Source organism: Arvicola amphibius, chromosome 12 (genome assembly GCF_903992535.2).
Source record: "Arvicola amphibius chromosome 12, mArvAmp1.2, whole genome shotgun sequence".
NCBI classification, from domain to species: Eukaryota; Metazoa; Chordata; class Mammalia; order Rodentia; family Cricetidae; genus Arvicola; species Arvicola amphibius.
Window position 1 is genome coordinate 123,829,460 of NC_052058.2, and position 19,621 is coordinate 123,849,080.

The following is a 19,621-nucleotide window of genomic DNA, read 5'->3' on the forward strand; positions in this document are numbered from 1 at the left end:
ATGCTTCCAAGTTGTCACTAACAATCTGGAGAAGTCTACACAGCTTGTTAAATGCTCACAGAACCACTACAGTGTATTAGAAGGTTAGCTCTCTAAGCCAGTCACACCTTACCTCTTACAGAGTGCGGGGAGGATCGGGACGTTAAATATAACACAGAACAGGGGTCAGGGGAAGCTGCCAGAACTTTCTAGAATGCCTCTTCCTTTTCATCCCTGGATGGAACAGCACAGCCCTCATGGTTATGAATAAGTGCAAAGATCTGCACGGTGGGCCACTGGGACTGGGAAAGGGGACGGTCTGCGCTGATGGTCTCTGTACTCATGCATGAGATACACACAGATACCGGAGAAGCTGTCATACGAGGGCTTCTGTTGCTGCAGCTAAAAATACTTCTAAAGGACACAAACTAATACTTATGAAGACAATCTTTACCTACTCTATTTGAAAAAGAACCTCTGCTTTGACAAGCTTGGATCTCCTCTTTATCAACTACACAGCTATAACAAACAGAGCAAAGGGAGGGAGGTGACAGTGGAGAAACTCTAGTGATGGGCGTGAACGAAAGTGGGATCAATGGGGAGGAGGGACATCAGGAAGTACACGGTCTGATACAACATTCGTACAAATCTTCCAAATGCCAACTTCAAACCATAGGAAACAGTTTATTCCTTAGAGAGCAGGAACTCCAACTTGGGTCTCAAGTCTGAGCCTTCACACTGGGGAAGCTTTCTTCCAGGTCCTCAGCAAGAGCCTTATCAACCTCGCGTAGGACTTTAATGAAGTCTTCCACCTGTGAACCACACAAAGAACCAAGTAACTGTAGTGGAGGAACAAGCAGTTTTACAGACATTCATGGTTAATTATGGAAATGCTCCTCCAGGGACTTTTGAAGCCGACAGAAGCATGTAGCAGATTCACAGGTGACAGCCACGGGACTTCCTGCAGTCACCGACAATACTCTAGTAGTGACTCTAGAAGTGCCAGCCCTGACCAGCTTCTTCCCCCATGAGCTATAACAGACCCCAGTGACACTCTATCATAACCCTCTCTGCACACACTCTATCATAACCCTCTCTGCACACACTCTATCATAACCCTCTCTGCACACACTCTATCATAACCCTCTCTGCACACACTCTATCATAACCCTCTCTGCACACACTCTATCATAACCCTCTCTGCACACACTCTATCATAACCCTCTCTGTACACACTCTATTAACCCTCTCTGCACACACTCTATCATAACCCTCTCTGCACACACTCTATCATAACCCTCTCTGCACACACTCTATCATAACCCTCTCTGCACACACTCTATCATAACCCTCTCTGCACACACTCTATCATAACCCTCTCTGCACACACTCTATCATAACCCTCTCTGCTGACAAGTCCCTTATGCTTTCATTTTCCACAGCTCATTTTCCTAAAAATTCTTATTTTGAAATTGCCTTCAATGGTAATAAATAGTGTTGTGTGAAAAAGCATAAAAATTAGCTTTGGGGGCAGGCATGGTGGCACATGCTTTTAATCCCAGAACTCAGGAGGCAGAGGCAGGCAGATCTCTATGAGTTCAAGGCTAACCTGGACTATAGAGTTACAACCAGTCTATGCTAAACAGTGAAACCCAATCTCACAAGGTGGTGGTGGGGGAACGGCAGGGAAGAGAGAGAGAAGAACAATTTAGCTCCTGAGTTCAGAGAACTGGTTATTCTTCTAGAGGACCTGGATGTAATTCCCAGCACCCACAGGGCAGCTCCCAACCATCTGTAACTCCAGTTGCAGGGGTTCCAATACCCTCTTTTGGCCTTTCTAGCCAACTGTACACATATGCTGCACAGATATATACTCAGGGGAAAACACACGCTCACAAATAAATCTCAAAAAATTTTAATTAAAAAATTTAGACTTTCATTTACTATACAGGCTGTCTACTTCATAATAGGAAGGGGCACTATGAACCCATGTTGATTCCTTCCTCTTGAGATTATAATTAATCTCAAGGCACAAGACATTGAATCCTGTAAGGTACACCACCATCTCTGACAGAGCATCAGCCCCCGTGCATTCATCCTACTCACCACAGGGCTGTACAGGGGCAGGAGGCTCTGAAACACACAGGAACATTTCTGTTTGCTTAACTGGCCCTCCTTCAGTCCCTGAGCCACAGTTTCCTACAACAAACAAAAGAAAAGGAAAATGTCCAACGCTGCATCTGGCAAACAGATAAACATCAGTGTACACAATCACAACTGGTCCCACTGGCATTTAAAACCCTCAGCTGAGCTGCCATGAAGAGCCTTGAGTACCCCGAACACGGCTAACCTCAGTGAAAGATGCCACCCACGAAAGCCTGCCTGCTGGCCCCTCCCGTGCACCTCCCCTCATCCCAGGCTCTCATTTCCAGGCTATTCCTGAAGATTACTGCCTATAAACCTACTGGCTGGTTCCTGGCCTCCAGCCCTCAACTCAGTTTCTTTATGCCTGCTGTGTTTGGAAGAATCTTTCCAAACTGATCTTATCACTTGCTTATAAAAAGAAAGAAAACTTCAGCTGCACCCCAGTTTCCTCAAGATTAAACCCAAATTCCCTGAAGTGGAACCTAAGAGTCTCATGACATGCCATCGGGTCTTTAATCAACACACCTTCCTGCTATTTGCCTGTATCTTAAAGACAAAGGAACAGGCTTGTCTTTTCCTCCCAAACCTAAAGCAATGACAAACAATCGAAAACATATCTGAAAGCAAAATAAAAAAGACGCTGTGGTGGTTTGAATGGGGCTGGCGCTTACAGGCACACATATTTGAATGATTAGTCACCAGGAAGTGGCTCTATTTGAAAGGATTAGGATTAGAAGGAATGGCCTTGCCGGAGGAGGTGGCTTTGCTGGAAGTGTGTCACTGTGAGGTTTTTGAGGTTTCAAAAACCCAAGCAAGAGCCAATGTCTCCTCCTCTCTGAAGACGAGGATGTAGCTCTCAGCTCCTTCTCCAGCACCTCTCCTGCCTGCTCCCTTCCATGATGACAATGGACTAACCTCTGAAACTGTTAGCAAGTCCTCGATTAAATGCGTTCTTTTTAAGAGTGGCCTTGGTCACGGCATCTCTTCACATTGACAGAATAGCAACTGAGACATTAAGTATCACTGGAGAAATTCATATAAACCACAAAATGAATACATCTGTCTAGGGATGGAGCTCAAAGGGGAAACACCTGCCTAGCATGTGAGAAGCCCTGGGGTGGACTCTAAGCATCACAAAAATATGAAACTTTAAAAGTTAGATCTTTATAAAAAGTAAACACAAATAATATACAAATATATGGAAAGATAATCCAGCTCACTAATAATAAAACATGTAAATCATAACAGAACACAAATTTTCACCTGTTGAATTAATATAAAATTACAATATCCACTAATAAGAATCAAACAAAACTAACATTTTTACACATCAGAAATTATCAATATAAATTTTAGTAATATAGTCTGTTGATATGCCTAGTGTCATAAGTGTGTACACACGCATACAAGACCAGTTAAGACTAAAAATAATGAAATTTCCCCAATACTTTTGAGTCAAATAATCTTACTACTTTTATATGTATATATGTATATCTGGTGGAAGGGAAGAATCAGCTCTTGCAGGTTGTGCTCTGACTTCTACACATGTGCACCTTCCCCCATGAAAACAAACGGGAGCAGGGCTGAGGCTGCAGCTCAGAGGCACAGCACTCGCCTATCATGTATGAGGCCCAGGTCCCAGCATCACAGCGGCAGAGGAGAAGGGAGGAGAAAAGAAATCTTTTTCAATATCACAAAAAATAATAATGGAGCTGAGAACACAACAAGTGGAACAGAGTTTGCCCAGCCACTAAGCCCAGGTCCTCTCTCCATCACGGCTGGGGTCTCAGTTCCGTCAGAGCACAGCAGCCTAAAGTTCAGCACGTCTAGTAACCCACGCCTATATAAGAAGCCACCAATACTTCTTTCCTACCTTTGTTAACTCCTGAAAAATATTAGAAAGGAATTCACACGAAATATCCTTCAGGATCTTCATATGGAACTCATCCTGGGTTGAATCACAGTTTGTAGGCTCCTCTGGGTCGGACTCTGTGGAGTTCTCTGGTTTCTTCTGACAATGTTCCATATTTTGTAACACCCGAATCAGGCTGTCAATTAGAGGAAGATCCACTGCACCGAATAAGAGAATGAAACCAGCCAGGTAAGTATTCCTTCATTTGTTCATTCATTCACCCATTCACTCATTTGTCCATCCACTCACCCTGAACTAGTGCCACATATGTTTTCACGACCACAGATAGGTAGAGTGGTTCCTGCTTTGATTCCACCGATGATGGTCTGTAACTTATAAGCTCAAATAGACTGCCTCCCTGCATCCAAGTTGATCATGGTCAGTGTTGTATCATAGCATCACACAAAACTGGAATAACCCCAACTCCACAGAGCTTCTCTGAAAGGCTTGAAGCAGGCAAGCAGAGAGTTAACAGTGAGGAAAGGAGAGAGCTAACTGTGAAGGAGTTAACGTGGATGTCCATGCTCTGCGTAAACATACAAACTACATGAAGTTGGGTGGCACAGCAGGCAGCAGTATGAACAAACGCCTAGTCCTGCTGCAGCAACAAGTGGGATGCTCCTGGTCTCACGGAAAAGCTCCCCACAGGTTTCTAGAAAGATACCACCCACAACAGCATGATGGCACTCATGGACAAACTGCATGACGACCGAGAACAAGACAAACATGTCTGTGGTAAGGACTCCCTCGCTTCTCACGTCAGAGCAAGTCCAAGAAATCTCTGAGGTTTAGCAGACACCATGACACCTCCCCCAACTGCTGACTTAAACTGTCCCTTAGCACGCACTCAGACCCCTTGAGGCAGCACACTCAAAGCCAGTCATCCTTGTCTCAGTGAGTGGCAGCTGCTTTACCCATTCACCCTCCCAATCTCTACAGGGAACAGCCTGGTATTATCCTTCCGCATTTCTACTGTTCCTGCCTTGAGCAAGGCCGGAGCACTGCTGTCCTCAATGCCGCACAGCCTGCCTACTCTACCCCCATTTTACGCACGGCTCCCGACCTTTATCAGCCCCTGGCTGTCTATCACAGCCACACCTACCCAGGTAGGACCTCCCTCCTAGCAGGTCCTGCCCTCCACACTCCACTGCCTGGCAGCTGCGCTGCTTTCCTTCCTTTTACTCTCAAGCCACCCTCGCCACACAGAGCCTCAGCCCTGCTCCTCCAGCACAGTGCCCAGTGTTTTCACGCATGCCTGTCTCCATCTGCCGTGCTTCCTCTGGAGTATTCACACGACGGCCTCCACCAGCTCCCTCAGCAGGTACTCGGGGTTCCTTTGGTCAGTGACATAACATCTCCAGAAATATAGAATTGGCACTTAGAAACAGTGCTTATTTATAAAACAAAACAAAAAGCTTAAAACGGAGAGATTGAAACATCCTTGAGCCAGGTGGTGGTGGTGCACGCCTTTAATCCTAGCACTCGGGAGGCAGAGGTCAGCGGATCTCCGTGAGAGCCTGGTCTACAAGAGCTAGTTCCAGGACAGGCTCCAAAGCTACAGAGAAACCCTGTCTCAGGACAAAACAAAACAAAACAAAACAAAACAAAAAACAAAAACAAAAAAATATCCTTGAGAGGCAAAAACAAGCACCGTATGCACAGTTACACTAAATGGCAAAACTCTAGTGCCATTTTCAACAGTCGGGAAGAAGATAAAGATGTCTCCAGCAGGCACTAAGCAATCCACTTAGATAGGAAAAAGAAGTCAGAGATAGAAAATGACAAAAGTAGATGTGACTTGATAGCAGACAAAGTTAAAGATTATCATGGGAACTACTACTGAACACGGTAAGACAAAAGCTGGAGAGATGGCTCAACAGTTAAAAGAACCAGCTGCTCTTCCAAAGGACCTTGGTTCAAATCCCACCACCCCTATGTTGGCTCAGAGCCCATTATAATCCCCACCCAGGGCATCCAACACCTTCTTCTCATCTCCACAGGCACCAGACATCTGTTGTACATGTGTGCACACAGGCAAAACACCCATACACATTAGATAGAGAGATAGACAGACATCAGACAAGATTTAAGAACAGTAAGACAGGAATGTGGATATGGCAAGAGGATTCCTACCTATAGGTGCATGGCCCTGAGTCCCACCTCACGCACAGCAAAAACAAACTACAGGCAAGTCAGTAAAGGTCCCACAATCAAAGTTAACAATCCACAGCCTCCATAAAGTCTAACAATCATCAGTAGAAGAAAGCATGTAACAGAGACTAGGACTTGAAAATTAAAACGCGCAGGAATAAACTTAATAAGAATGCAGGATCTGTACACTAAAAAACCTCAAGGCACTTCTGAAACAGACCCACACAATGCATTCCTAGACACACCACACATTCAACACAATCACAATGAAAGCATCGGGAAGCGCATGGGGCTTTGACCCTTTGACCTTTTCACCCTAATTCAGCACTGAACAAGTCGAACAGTCAGAGATACTGAGACATCAGACTGAATAGAGACCATCCTCACTGGGTACTGAGACAGAAACCTTACTGGTTTCTCTGGGGATGAGCTGTGAGTGCAATGGAGTCAGCAGAACACAGAGGACTTTAGGGAGTATTTCTGATAAAAGTGGGGTGGTTCTTCTGGGCAGAGCCACATTGTTTGGTGCTGCTTCCTTTTTTGGTCCTAGGAACTGAACCAGGGGGCCCTCATGCTAATAAGCAAGCACCCCATTACTGAGCTGTACCCTTGACGCCTCTTAGAAACTTTGTAATATTTTTGTATTAAGCATTTAACATTTTATGTTACTAGGGGAATGAGGATATTTTCTTTTTAAATGGAGAAAAATTGAAAAAGAAACCCAATGAAGAGCAGACACAGGCCTGGCACTTACGATCTGTGGGTGCCAGTTTAATTGGTGGAAGGGAACTGCACTTGCCTTCTTCCCTCTTGGGGTGTTCCTGTGCAGCCCATGAAGCACGGATGGCAGACATCACGGAGAAGACAGAGGCCAGCACTGTTTTCTGCTCCTGCAGTATGATGGGCGGGTCACCAACTTGGCAGAATTCATGGCAAACCAGGTCAAAAAGTAAATTCCATGTGTCTTTTCCAGTATCAGGACACTGTACTTAAGAAATATTTTTTACAAATAGTAATTTAAAAATGTGAACACTTAACAAGCAACGACAGCGTGCCCCAAGAACCCGCCTTACCAATTGCTTGAATCCCATCGTCCGCTGTGGTGAGCAGCTGTAGGATGTGCATGTAGACATCCAGCCCTTCCAGGTTTTCAGAACTAAGCAGACAGAAATGGCACAGCACTCTTAACTTCACTGTTAGAGAACAGCAATGCTCACTAGCTCTGCAGGGGTTTATTACCTTGTACTAATGTGCAGAACGTGAAATGGCCAGCCAAGTACACCCTGCTCACTAGCACTGACATTGATATGGGAAAACTGAAGAAAAGGTGTTTATGTATTATGAGTGTGTGAACGAGTTTGAGTATATATGTATGTGAATGTATAGATGTGTACAGGTGGACATATGTTTGTGTGTGAATTAGTGTGTGTGAGCATATATATGAAGTGTGTGAATGTGAGTGTGTATGTATGTGTACATGAGTGTGAGTGCATGTAAGTGAAGGAGTATGTGAGTATATGCACATGTATGTGCATGTGTGAGTCTACACATGTATGCTACTGATACTTCTATGAGAGGGATGTGAGGTCTACAGCACAGACATCACGATCCTGATGCTGTTAGAGTTCACAGACCATCCTAGATCCCTATCTGAGAAAGCAGAAACATAAAAACCTAATTCTTTTGTTCAACAGTTTGTATTCATAGAACTCAAAATACTGTTTCTTCAACCAGACAGTTAAGTGAAAAACATGAACAATTAAATGGCCCAGCTATATTTACTGAAGTATCTATCATTTTGGGGCACTTACTGCTGGGGGCTGGAAAGACTGATGGTATTAAGATGTTACACCCACCTTCACAGATTATAACAGTCTAAGAGGAAAGAAGTAATTAAAGGGCCATAACCATAAAGCAAAATGAATTCAACACTAGAAGGCCCAGGCACTTTGGTCAGGGAATTTGGTCAGGGAAGAGATCTTGAGAGAAATGGTGTTTCCACAGGAACCTGAAGAGGCAGGTGTTTGTGGCGTTGGAGAGACACCCTGAGCAAAGGCAGGGAAACAAGAAAGCCTGGTTCATCCGCAGAATGGAATTATATATAGACAAAGCAAGAACAAGGATGGATAGGCCTTGTGTAGAGAACTGTGTGCCAGTTTTGTTTGTTTTAAAAATCTGAACTATTTCCTGTGGAAGGTCACTGAAAAGCCAGGAGCATGAAAGCAGGATGGGTGTACGCCACGGAAGCAGGATGGGTGTACGCCACGGAAGCAGGATGGTGTACACCACGGAAGCAGGATGGTGTACACCACGGAAGCAGGATGGTGTACACCACGGAAGCAGCTGCAAGGCTCGGGAGAAGCAAGCCAGAAGACAGGCAGCCCAGAAGGCAGACAGTGTGGCACTTGCCCAAGCAAGGGAGAAGAGGTCTGGCTGCCAGGATGGGATCACAGTAAGAGTCGACTGGCCATGAGGAAGGAGCTGGACAGGGAAGTCAGGAGGGACTTTCCAGTTCTCCCACCTTCTCTAGATGGGACACTGGCAACATCATTCACTGCTGGAAACACTGAAGAGGCAGAGATGTGTGTGGCTTAATCTTCACTTGATAAAAGGTATAAAATTAATAACTTTTAACATAGCCCAATAAGTTCTGAGAATATGCTGTTAACAACTAAGCAGATCAATCAAACATTAATCTTGCAGTTATCAGTGCTACATTGTTTTAACAACTCATAAACAACCGCCTCTCATGACAAGACATCAAAGCCCCCAAGCCGATCATCTACACAGACTGGTGTGCACACACAAGCCGATCACCTACACAGACTGGTGTGCACACACAAGCTGATCATCTACACAGACTGGTGTGCACACACAAGCCGATCATCTATACAGACTGGTGTGCACACACAAGGAGGAAGCAGGGAGAAAACAAATATGCTCAATGAGTTGTTTCACATTCAATGTAAAATAAAACAAGATAATCTTTTCTCCTTGATTATTTAAAATACATAAAATTGCTGTCAGTTACCATAGCAAGCTATGACAAGCCATACTGGAGCAAATGCTATGAACCCATACTATTCTTGCAGAGGAAATACTCTGCCACCACAAACCTAAGAGAGACTGGTTGCTTACTGAAACTAAGACTCTCCCATCTAAGGATGTTTAGAACAACTGAATTTTTCCAGACCATTCTGTACAACAGTTCACCTACCGTATTTGTCTGGCAGCTTCCAGTATACTGGGTACAAAAGAAAATACTGGCTGCTCTTCAGAGTCCTCCTGGGGTTGGTCCGGAAGCCGGGCAGTCCCATTTCTAATCCACTCCAACATGAGTTTTTCATCCAAGTCAAAGAGCTTGTCCACGACCTCCCCCACCTTCACCAACAAGTCAACTGCAGTCAAGACAGGTGTTCAACTGAGAACCCAAGCGTCTGAAGCCACAAGGGGGAGCCAAACTCCTCAAGCTCCTCTAAGAGCCAAATCTGCCAAGGTGCCGCTTCCTCCCAGGTGTCTGCAGGAGCCTATTTAAATTGGCTGATCTTCCTTCAGTGCAAAGTGGCTTTCTGGGGCTGAAGAGATGGCCCAGTCATTAAGAGCACCCAGGTTTGAGTCCCAGCACCCACACAGAAAATAGCTCACAACTGTCTGGAACTCCAGTCCTAGGGGATCTGACACTCTCTGCTGGCCTCTGTGGGTAGCAGGCACATACCAACATGCAAGAGATACACAGATTTACATGCAGGAAAACACCCATAAATTTAAAAAATGAAAGTATAAAATTTTTAAAATGAAAAGTCTAAAGTGGCTTCCCAGGATATGCACCAATGTTTCTCCCTAGAGTGCATGGTAACTTACCATTTGTTGAACTTGACATGATGAAGCAGACGCTAGTGTAAATGGACGGATGTTCCCGGATCCTTTCAACCCAGACACTGGCCACTTCTGCCTGGGAAAGGCAAGTAAGCAACAACCTACATGACAAATGTGAGCTCAATATCTGCGTGGGCAACAGCAAGGGCCACCACAGTCAAGAGTCCACTCTGCTTTCCCAGGGCTTCTGATGAGTGATCTCTGGGCTTACCTGCTGGTTTCTAGCAGAGTGGGTGGGTCTGAGTCGCACAAACACTGCAGAAGCACCTGCCTGCCGAGACACCGTGAGCCATGAGAATCATTGCAAATAACCAGTTTTCATTTCACTTTAGACAGTTTCTACTGTGAGACAAAGCATAAATGCATTTCATAAATTCTAGAGCAGTGGTTCTCAGCCTTCCTAACGCTGCAACCCTTTCCTACAGTTCCTCATGTGGGGACCCCCCAGCCATAAAATTGTTTCATCGCTACTTTGTAACTGCAACTTTATAAATGCTATGAATTGTAATGTAAATATCTGATTTATGACCCCCCCCCACAGAAGGGGTCATGACCTAAAGGTTGAGAACTCATGTTTCTAAGGTACAGAGCAGAGCTGACCACCTGTAGCTGCCTTTGCCCACCGTGTTCCTCTCCCACCTAGAAAGGTGGCCCTGACTTCCCCAGAGATCATCTCCTTGCTCTGCTCTATAGTTTTGTTAATAGATTTCTGATTTTGCATTTAATTTTATATAAAAGCAGCTATAGTTTTTCCTTAAAATATGCTTTAGTTATCTGAGCATCTTTTTATCTGCTTTGTGTGACACATATCACTGTTCACGTGTTCTTCAATTCGTCATGGAACACCTTGTGTGTGAATGTAACAGAAACAATTCAAGAGGCCCAGGCCCTTGAAGACAGGGATAAACCCTTAATAAGAACAATCACTTTAATGTACGCTGGACACAGACTTCTTTAGATCATTAAGTCAACAGCCATGAACCATCTCCAAGAAAATGAATATGCCCATCAAATTTACCACGTTCTCAGATCTACTATGGTAACCGACCACCTGAGACTCCACTATTAAAAAGCCCTCTGTCCAAAGTTTTCTGGCTTTAGAAAAGAACTAGCCTCTAATTAAAAGTCTGACAGCCTTTTAATCCTAGAGGCAACTCTTTATCTTCTGGTCCGTAGGCAAGTCCCAGTCTCCTATTTAAGTCAAAGTTCTCAGAGCAAAACTGTTCAGCAATTGAGTTTCCCAGACTAGTTCTGAATCCTTGGATTCTCCATGCTTAAATTGTTCTGGATTCTGACCAGCGGACCCTAGCTCCAATTTAGGCTCTACATATTCTTTGCCTAATCCACTTACTCACTGTGATAACTCATGCTTTACCGTGGATGCAAAGGCTCAGTCCTAAGTCAAGTCCCTAGCTAGTACAGAAGTCTCAGTCACATCAGCACCCAAGGTGTCCTGAGACAATGAAACAGCACACCTCACACTTCCACCTCTCCTAGGTTCAAGGGTTCCTTTGGAATAGAAACTTGGAACCCATCCAGAGAAACACAGCTATTAGGTAGTAGGACTTACCCATGATCTTCGCAGCTGCTGATGGACACACATATCTCCCGGAAACAAGCCATATTCCCTAAAATTCCCACACAGATTTCCTGTCAAACCAAGTAACACAGGTCACACTGGCTGTGAGGTAAAAGCCATGAAGAATAACAACTTGAACAAAAACTTCTACTGAACCAAGTTTGAGGGGAGGATACGGACGTTTATAGCTGGCATCCAGATTTACATACTCGGCTTATACAACTCACACAGTTGAGAAGGAATAGAAGACACAAAACAAAAGTCATAGATGAAGAAGCGTTATGCGTGGAAGGATCCTTAACACAGGCGACTAAGGGAGAGAATGCAGGAACCATAAGAAAGCACAAGAGAAACGGAGCAGAGGGAAAGGATTTGACTGTCGTGTCAAAGGGTTTAGACTTAATATGGGATGGTGTCTGGAGCCACGGAGGTTCTCAAAGAGGGAACACAACACACTGAAACATTTGTCCACGCATCATTTTACACAGTATTTACAAGATGGGACTGTATTGTCCCCACTTCTGAACTGAGGGAAGTCCAGCAAGCTGCCTGAGATCTTCAACTGGAAGACAGCAGCAACCCAGAGCTGTCATGTTCCAGGGTACTCGCCCAAGAAGACATGGCTGCTATTATCAATGAGGGGTAACGGCAGGCATGGAAAAGGACTGAGGCACTAAAGGGGATGGCAAACCATCTGTGAGAACGTGAAGAGGGAGTGTAAGGCAGAAGTATTAGTCATATCAACAGGAAAAAATAAGATGGAAGGGCATGGCACATTTACACAGAACAGGGATTCCAAACTTGCTGGGATTCAGCACCCGGAGATTGTCGACAGTGTCCAAGCCCCATCAACTCCACTGAATCAGAATCTCCAGGCTACATATAGCCTCAGTAGCTAGTGTTTACCAAGTACACAGGAGTTCTTATGATCAGGGTGATAATTACTGAATTAGAACAGAGGATGGATATAGGATTAGAAAATACACAGGCTGAAAACTCATGAAGAAAGTTGGAAGTGACACCAGATACCAACAGGGGAGTCGGGGCTTACGCCATTGCAGGAATAGAGCTGTGGCTTCTGCGAGTAAGAAAGGGAGCTAAGCTGGCTGTGGTGGCACCAAGCTGGCTGTGGTGGCACATGCCTGTAACCCCAGCACTTTGAAGGTTGAGACAGAAACCGCAAGCTCAAATCCCCACAATAAGTATGCTGGGACTCACTAAGAAATTGGCTGTAAAGAGAACAGGGGTGTTCACTCTGGACAGAGTCCAGACTCAGGCACAGGAAGAAATAGGAAGGGATAAAAGCTGAGGAAAGTTAGAGAGGAACTAAAGAGAGCTTCAGTAAAGTGCAGATGGTTCAAACACTGGCAGAAGAGCAAGCGATTCGGGGCAGAAAACACACGTTCTCTTATAAGAGGGAGTGAACTTTCGTGGAAGACCAACTTCCTGTGTAGGCTGCATAGGAGAACCCCTGGTAGAGGGGAAAACTGCTTAGGATGCCGCATATGGAGATGTCGCATGACTTTGGAAAGTCCTCCAGGACAAAGTTTTTGAAAACAGTATGGCCCTGATTTAAAGTATTGACATCACCTGGGACCACAGCAGACACCTAGGTCCTGCTCCAGCCTACTGGACCGGACGCTCTTGAGGAGGGCTCAGCACCAGTGATCTGAGCCATGCTGACATTTAGACTAGTGATTCCTCATAAGGCCAAGGTTGAGAACCATGGCTGTAGCAGGCTGTGACCAGGACACATTTACAGCAGTGTGCCTAATTCCTGAACTTATCATGACTAATATAAAAAAATAGTAACATCAAGGAAGGAATGCCATAAAATCACCAACACTTTATGTAAATATAAGGACCCAATATGGGCGGAGCATTCCCCTAAATAAAAATCTTAATTCAAGGGGCTGAGAGATGGCTCAGCAGTCAAGAGCACTGACTGCTCTTCCTAGCACTCACATGGTGGTTCTCAACCATCTATGAGATCCAGTGCCCTCTTCTGGTGTGTGACAGACATGCAGACAAAGCATCCATAGACAGAAATACATAAACATATTTATAAAAACCTTAATTCAACATTCAATTTGTAATACACTCTATGGAATTTTCCACTTTATCTCAAAGAAAAAGAAGCAACGACAGGGTTATGATAGAGCTGGGCATAAGCTCAAACTCCGGCTCCATCTTTACAAGCTGTGTGACTTTGGACATATTATCTTAGTCTGAGACTCAGTTCTTTTATCTATTACGTGTGTCTCAAAGGAGGAGGAAGGCAAACAGTAGAGAGTAGATATTCATAAACTGCCATCCTTCAGCAATATTAACAGTCCTATATCATGTGCACTGCAGAGACCTGAATGGCAGTAAAACTCAGGACACTGCACTGCTCCTGGGTTCCACCTGCTGTTCCTGGGAGCTTGCTCTCGGCAGTGACCACAGGCAGGAAAGTGCCGCACTGAGTAAGAGAAAGAGAAGGGAAGGCCAGCAAGGGAGACATGACCAGGAGGAGCATATGGGGAGATTTTGGAGTGGAGGGTTCTCATGGTCAGCCTGTGGGCACAGTGAACAGAGAGATAAACTGCAGGTCTAGGCACTACTTCTTGTCCTGCCACAGAGCAGCAGCCTAGCATGGCTATGTTTATCTGGCTTCCAGATATTATTGATCTCCCAAATCTAATCCAAACCTAAAATTCTACGTATCTAATTATTTCACGGAGTGTGTTACCTAAGAATGTCCAATAGCATATGTACACCAATTTATTTGCTTATAGTCAGTAAGCAAAACAAGAGAAGAGCAGAACTGTATATACTTACTCTTAATCGAGGACACCTGGATTTGGCCAGCACTCCCATGAATATATCAGGAGCCTTAAATTCTTGTAGAAATAAAGCCACATCCTATAAACAAAAATGATGAGCAATTTAGATGCTGCATACTGCTCAAGCTCTATAGCTCAGATAACCCTAAAAGTTTAATTTCATGTTTACTTCCTTTCATCCATAACAGAAAAATCAAAGATCAGGAACTGTATCAAAAAGACAAAAGTAAGTCAAGCAGTGGTGGCACAGGCCTATAATCCCAGCATTTGGGAGACAGAGGCAGGTGATATCTGTAAATTTGAGGCTAGCCTGGTCTACAGAGTGAGTTCCGGGACAGCCAGAGCTACACAGGGAAACCCTGTCTTGAAGAAGCAAAACAAAACAAAACCCAACCAAACAAAAAGACAAAAGTAACATAAGAGTCTTTGGGGTACCTGGTACCAAGACAGTAGAACGATCCCATAAGTCAATCTGACCCTGACAGTGACACACCAGAGGCTAGCCCTCCTTCTATTCGGCACGAACCTGGAATGCTCATAACTTACCCAAACACGTTTGCTGACTGCCAGATACTAAGTTAGAAGCTGGGGGAAGAGTCAACTCCTAAATCCTACCCTGTAAGAACTTAAAACTGAGATAAATGCTACTGGGTTACATTCGATATTGGGACTTGGGCTTCAATTAGTACAAAAAGAATTCCGATCACAGTGTAACTACAACAGTCTGGAACTTTCTCCCTAGAGATTTTCTTCCACCCACATCACCTAAGGGGGCACACCACACAGGTGAACCTTGAGTGGACATGCGGCCGCAGAAAGAGGGTTCTCACATAGGAGTGTAAGGTACAAAAGCTAAATCTGTTAGCTGTGGGATATGCCTATTAAAAAACACACATCTAAAACTAAACAAACTAAATAAAGCTTTAGTCAATGATGACTAAATATATGTGTGTGTATGTATGTATGTACGTATGTATGTCAACAGTCCTATGAAATTATGTTCCCTAGTGATGTCATACCTATCTTAGCTCACATTTATGTTAAATACACTATGGGGCTCATAGGATGAAACTGTATTGTGTTCAAGGCATGAGTTTAACATTAATAGCTCCTGGATCTTCATACCCTGAACCACAAACTGGACGGGCTACAGTCACCCAATAAGGCCTTGCCAGAAGGAATGAGCCTTTTTTTCTTTTATTTAAAAAAAAAAAAAAAACTATCTTTTTTTATTTTACATACCAATCCCAGTTCCCAGTCCCTCCCCTCCTCCTGTTTTCTTCACTTTTCTCCCCTCCCCAGAGAGGGTAAGGCACGTTGCTTTGAGGAAGGACCAAAGCCCTCCCTACTATATCTAGGTTGAATCAGGTATGCCTCCAAAGAGAATGGGTTCCAAAAAGTCAGTACAAGCAGTAGGGATAAATCCTGGTGCCACTGCCAGTGGCCTCGAAGTCTGCCCCAGCTATACAACTATCACCCACATTCTGAGGGCCTAGTTTGGTCCCATGCTGGTTTCTTCCCTGTCTGGCTGGATATGGTGAGCTCCCATTAGCTCAGGTTTCAGTGGGTATCCCTATCACAGCCTTGACCTCTTTGTTCATATTCTCATTCTGCCCACTCTTCAACTGGACTTTGGGAACTCAGCCCAGTGCTCTGCTATGACTCTCTGCCTGTTTCCCTCAGTTGCTGAATGAAGGTTCTATGGTGACATTTAAGATAGTCATCAATCTGACTACAGGGCAAGGTCAGTTCAGGCACCCTTTCCATTATTGCTTAGGGTCTTAGTTCGGGTCATCCTTGTGGATTCCTGGGATTTTTTTCTAACTATGTTCATAGCAGTATTATCTGTAATAGCCAGAACCTGGAAACAACCTAGATGCCCCTCACCTAAAGAATGGATAAAGAAAATGTGGCACATTTACACGTTAGAGTACTACTCAGGGGTAAAAAACAATGACAGCTTGAAATTGCATGCAAATGGATGGAACTAGACAAAAAAACATTCTGAGTGAGGTAACTCAAACCCAGAAAGATGAACATGGTATGTACTCGCTCATAGGTGGATACTAGCTGTAAAGCAAAGGATAACGAGCCTATAGACCATGACCCCAGAGAAGCAACAAGGAGAACCCTAAGAGAAACATATACAGATCCCCCTGGGAAGGGGAAGTAGACAAGATCTCTTGAGAAAATTGGGAGCATGGGGTTGGGGGAAAGGGAGGGCAGAAGGAGAGGAGGAGAGGAAAAGGGGAGTGGGGAGAAGAACTTGAGGGAATGGCATAGTCAAGATGGGGCAAGGACAGAGACAGAGAGCACGGAAAGAATATCTTGATCGAGGGAGCCATTATGAGGCTAGCCAGAGATCTGGAATGAATCTTTTCAAACGCCTTCTCACTCTAGAGTCTTTCCAGAATTTCACTTCCATCCTCATACCTCATCCAGGGACATATCCCAGACTCTGCAGATTCCCCATACCTCATCCATGGACATATCCCAGACTCTGCAGATTCCCCGTACCTCATCCAAGGACATATCCCAGACTCTGCAGATTCCCCGTACCTCATCCAAGGACATATCCCAGACTCTGCAGATTCCCCGTACCTCATCCAAGGACATATCCCAGACTGTGTAGATTCCCCATACCTCATCCAGGGACATATCCCAGACTCTGCAGATTCCTCATACCTTATCCATGGACATATCCCAGACTCTGCAGATTCCCCGTACCTCATCCATGGACATATCCCAGACTGCAGATTCCCCGTACCTCATCCAGGGACATATCCCAGACTCTGCAGATTCCCCATACCTCATCCAGGGACATATCCCAGACTCTGCAGATTCCCCGTACCTCATCCAAGGACATATCCCAGACTGTGTAGAGTCCCCATACCTGATCCAAGGACATATCCCAGACTCTGCAGATTCCCCGTACCTCATCCAAGGACATATCCCAGACTGTGCAGATTCCTCATACCTCATCCATGGACATATCCCAGACTCTGCAGATTTCATTCTCCGTTTCCTCAGCGAGCTCCATCTGTTGCTGCTCATCATAATCCGAGCCGGACTTGGCACTTTCAGGTGTGACAATCTTCAGACACATGGAGAAAAAATTATCAGTTAAAATACTCAGAGTTCTTCAAGTAATATACCACAGAGATGTCTCCAAGAGAATATCCCTAAAGTACTTTTCCTCTGGCAAAAGAGTTTCTAAAAACTGCCTTGCAGTGCCTTGGATGATTTACAGTCAGCATTCTTAGAGGAAACACTGTCTGCAGGCACTGCAAGAGAAAAAACAGGAATGACAACAATATGAACTTTTGCTTTCAAATGATTTAAGATAGTATAGGAAAGCCATGTAAACAGACAGTCACAATAGAAAAGGCTGACTTTGCTGAGCTGGTGAAAAGAGCTATGGTAGAAAGATGAAGGACTTTGACCTATCCCTGGGAGGAGAAAGACATTTTTCTTAAAAGAGGAAAGTGAAATCTCATGGGAAGGGTAGGACTCGAGCATTCAGAGGTGAGTACAAGAGTTTACAAAGCATAGTGCATGACTGGAGATGGCCACCAGTCTACTGGTCACGGAGCATAACGTAGCTATCCTTAAGTGTAGGTTAAGAATCGTTAAGTGAGGTTGAGCTAACCAGCCTTGGATCCCCAGTTAGGAAGTAGAAAGTGTTCATTTATAGCAACAAAAACACCCTTTAAAAATAATAAAAAAGGAAGACTGTTTTGGTCACTGTGTAGAAACTGTCTCTGAAAACAAAACAAAACAAAACAAAACAAAAACAGGAATTGGCGGCATGGAAGGCAGTAGGCAGAAAAATCTGATAGCCTCCTATAAAACAAACACTATTTCAAACACTCTACTATCATTATCATCTCAATCTACACAAAAACCGTGTGTACGATAATACTGGTTATCCTATTTTATAGAAACTGTGAAAGAAATCGAGGTTCTGGGTTAACGAATCACACTTCCAGCATGGGATGGAGATCACGGCTGTCTGACTCCGAACTATGCGCTTCACTGTGACGAGAGCCCACGAAACAGAAATTGATTTCAAAAGTGACAATGACTTGCAGAGCAAAATCCGAGTAAAGTATGTGTGCGGTGGTGTTCCGGGAAGAGTTAGGAAACTGGCACCCCGACCCTCCAGCATCCTATCCGCTCCCTTGGTTCGGAGGACGCCTGCACGAGTCTCCCCACCTGAATGAGTCCGCTGAGTACTCCGAAGAGCCAGTGCTTGCTGTAGACCGTGCTCCCAATGCAGTCTCCCCCTGCCAGGTCCTCCTCGTCCTCCTGATTGCAGCTAGGCGGAGGAGGGGACGGGTTACGGTCCATGCTGGCGCCCGAGAGAGGCGCCGGAAGCCCCGGAGAAGGCGAGAGGATGTGCCAGAGAGCCCGATGGGCCCAGCTCGCCGTTCCCCACAGCTCCCCCTGCTGTCAGGCTCCGGAATGGTCCAGGAACCTGTGGAACAGGTGGGAACTCCCAGAAAGTGTCCACCTAGGGCCAGCAGTGAGCATGAAACACACGTCAGTATTATCTTTGTCTGGAATGAAGAGGGGTCAGGGAAGAGAGAGAGAGTCAGAAAAGATTCTCAGCCAGGGAGGAGGAGGAGGAGGACGGAGATGGCTTGTATGTGGGACTTCAATACAAGCTGAATCTGAATAAAGAACTGAATGTATAAAACAAAACTTTTAAAGGTTTTAGATGTAGAAAAAACTGTAAAGGACCTTTTATGACCTCAGAGAATGGGGGCTTTCTTAAAACGCACAACGCCTTTGTGAGAAACAGCCATGTTTCTCAGACTTCGGAGATGGCTCGGTGGTTAAGAGCACTCACTGGTCTTACCAATGATCTGGTTCTAGTTCCCAGCACACACATGGCAGCTCACATCCCTCTGTAACTCCAGTTCCAGGGGATCCGACACTTTCTTCTGCCCTCTTTGAGCACCAGACATGCACAGACACACATACAGGTAAAATACATAAAAATTAATTGTTACACTTCTCACTATTGTTCTATGTAAGACAGATAAGATGTAAAAGCCTCAGCTGGACATGGTAGCTCACACCTGTGACCTTAGTACCTGCGAGGCTAAGGAAGGGGATTGTCACAAATTTAAGACAGTCTATGCTTCACAA

The 19,621-nt window shown here is 44.8% G+C and overlaps 1 protein-coding gene across 2 annotated transcripts; it reads right to left on the bottom strand.

Annotated features, from left to right (window-relative positions):
• Positions 1–643: 643 nt before the first annotated feature.
• Saal1 (serum amyloid A like 1) lies at positions 644–19,194 on the bottom strand. Of its 2 annotated transcripts, XM_038313703.2 has the most exons (12): positions 18,683–19,194; positions 17,445–17,561; positions 14,463–14,546; positions 11,634–11,713; positions 10,275–10,334; positions 10,049–10,164; positions 9,405–9,585; positions 7,261–7,343; positions 6,987–7,175; positions 3,998–4,194; positions 2,086–2,178; positions 644–791 (listed from the first exon to the last, which is right to left on the bottom strand). In XM_038313703.2, the coding sequence occupies exons 1-12, from the start codon at positions 18,815–18,817 to the stop codon at positions 699–701; spliced, it is 1,428 nt and encodes a 475-aa protein (XP_038169631.1). In that variant the 5' UTR covers positions 18,818–19,194; the 3' UTR covers positions 644–698. The 2 variants fall into 2 exon arrangements, with proteins under 2 accessions (XP_038169631.1, XP_038169632.1); XM_038313704.2 differs by lacking the exons at positions 17,445–17,561; positions 18,683–19,194 and adding an exon at positions 17,195–17,213.
• Between the last annotated feature and the right edge of the window lie 427 nt (positions 19,195–19,621).

Coding starts and splice junctions, on each gene's coding strand:
- Saal1 (XM_038313703.2), bottom strand. CDS start 18,817: ATGGACCGTAACCCGTCCCCTCCTCCGCCTAGCTGCAATCAGGAGGAC. Junction 11,714..14,462: donor CCAGGTGTCCTCGATTAAGA/GTAAGTATATAC, acceptor TTGGTTTGACAG/GAAATCTGTGTGGGAATTTT. Junction 9,586..10,048: donor CATGTCAAGTTCAACAAATG/GTAAGTTACCAT, acceptor TCTTGACTGCAG/TTGACTTGTTGGTGAAGGTG.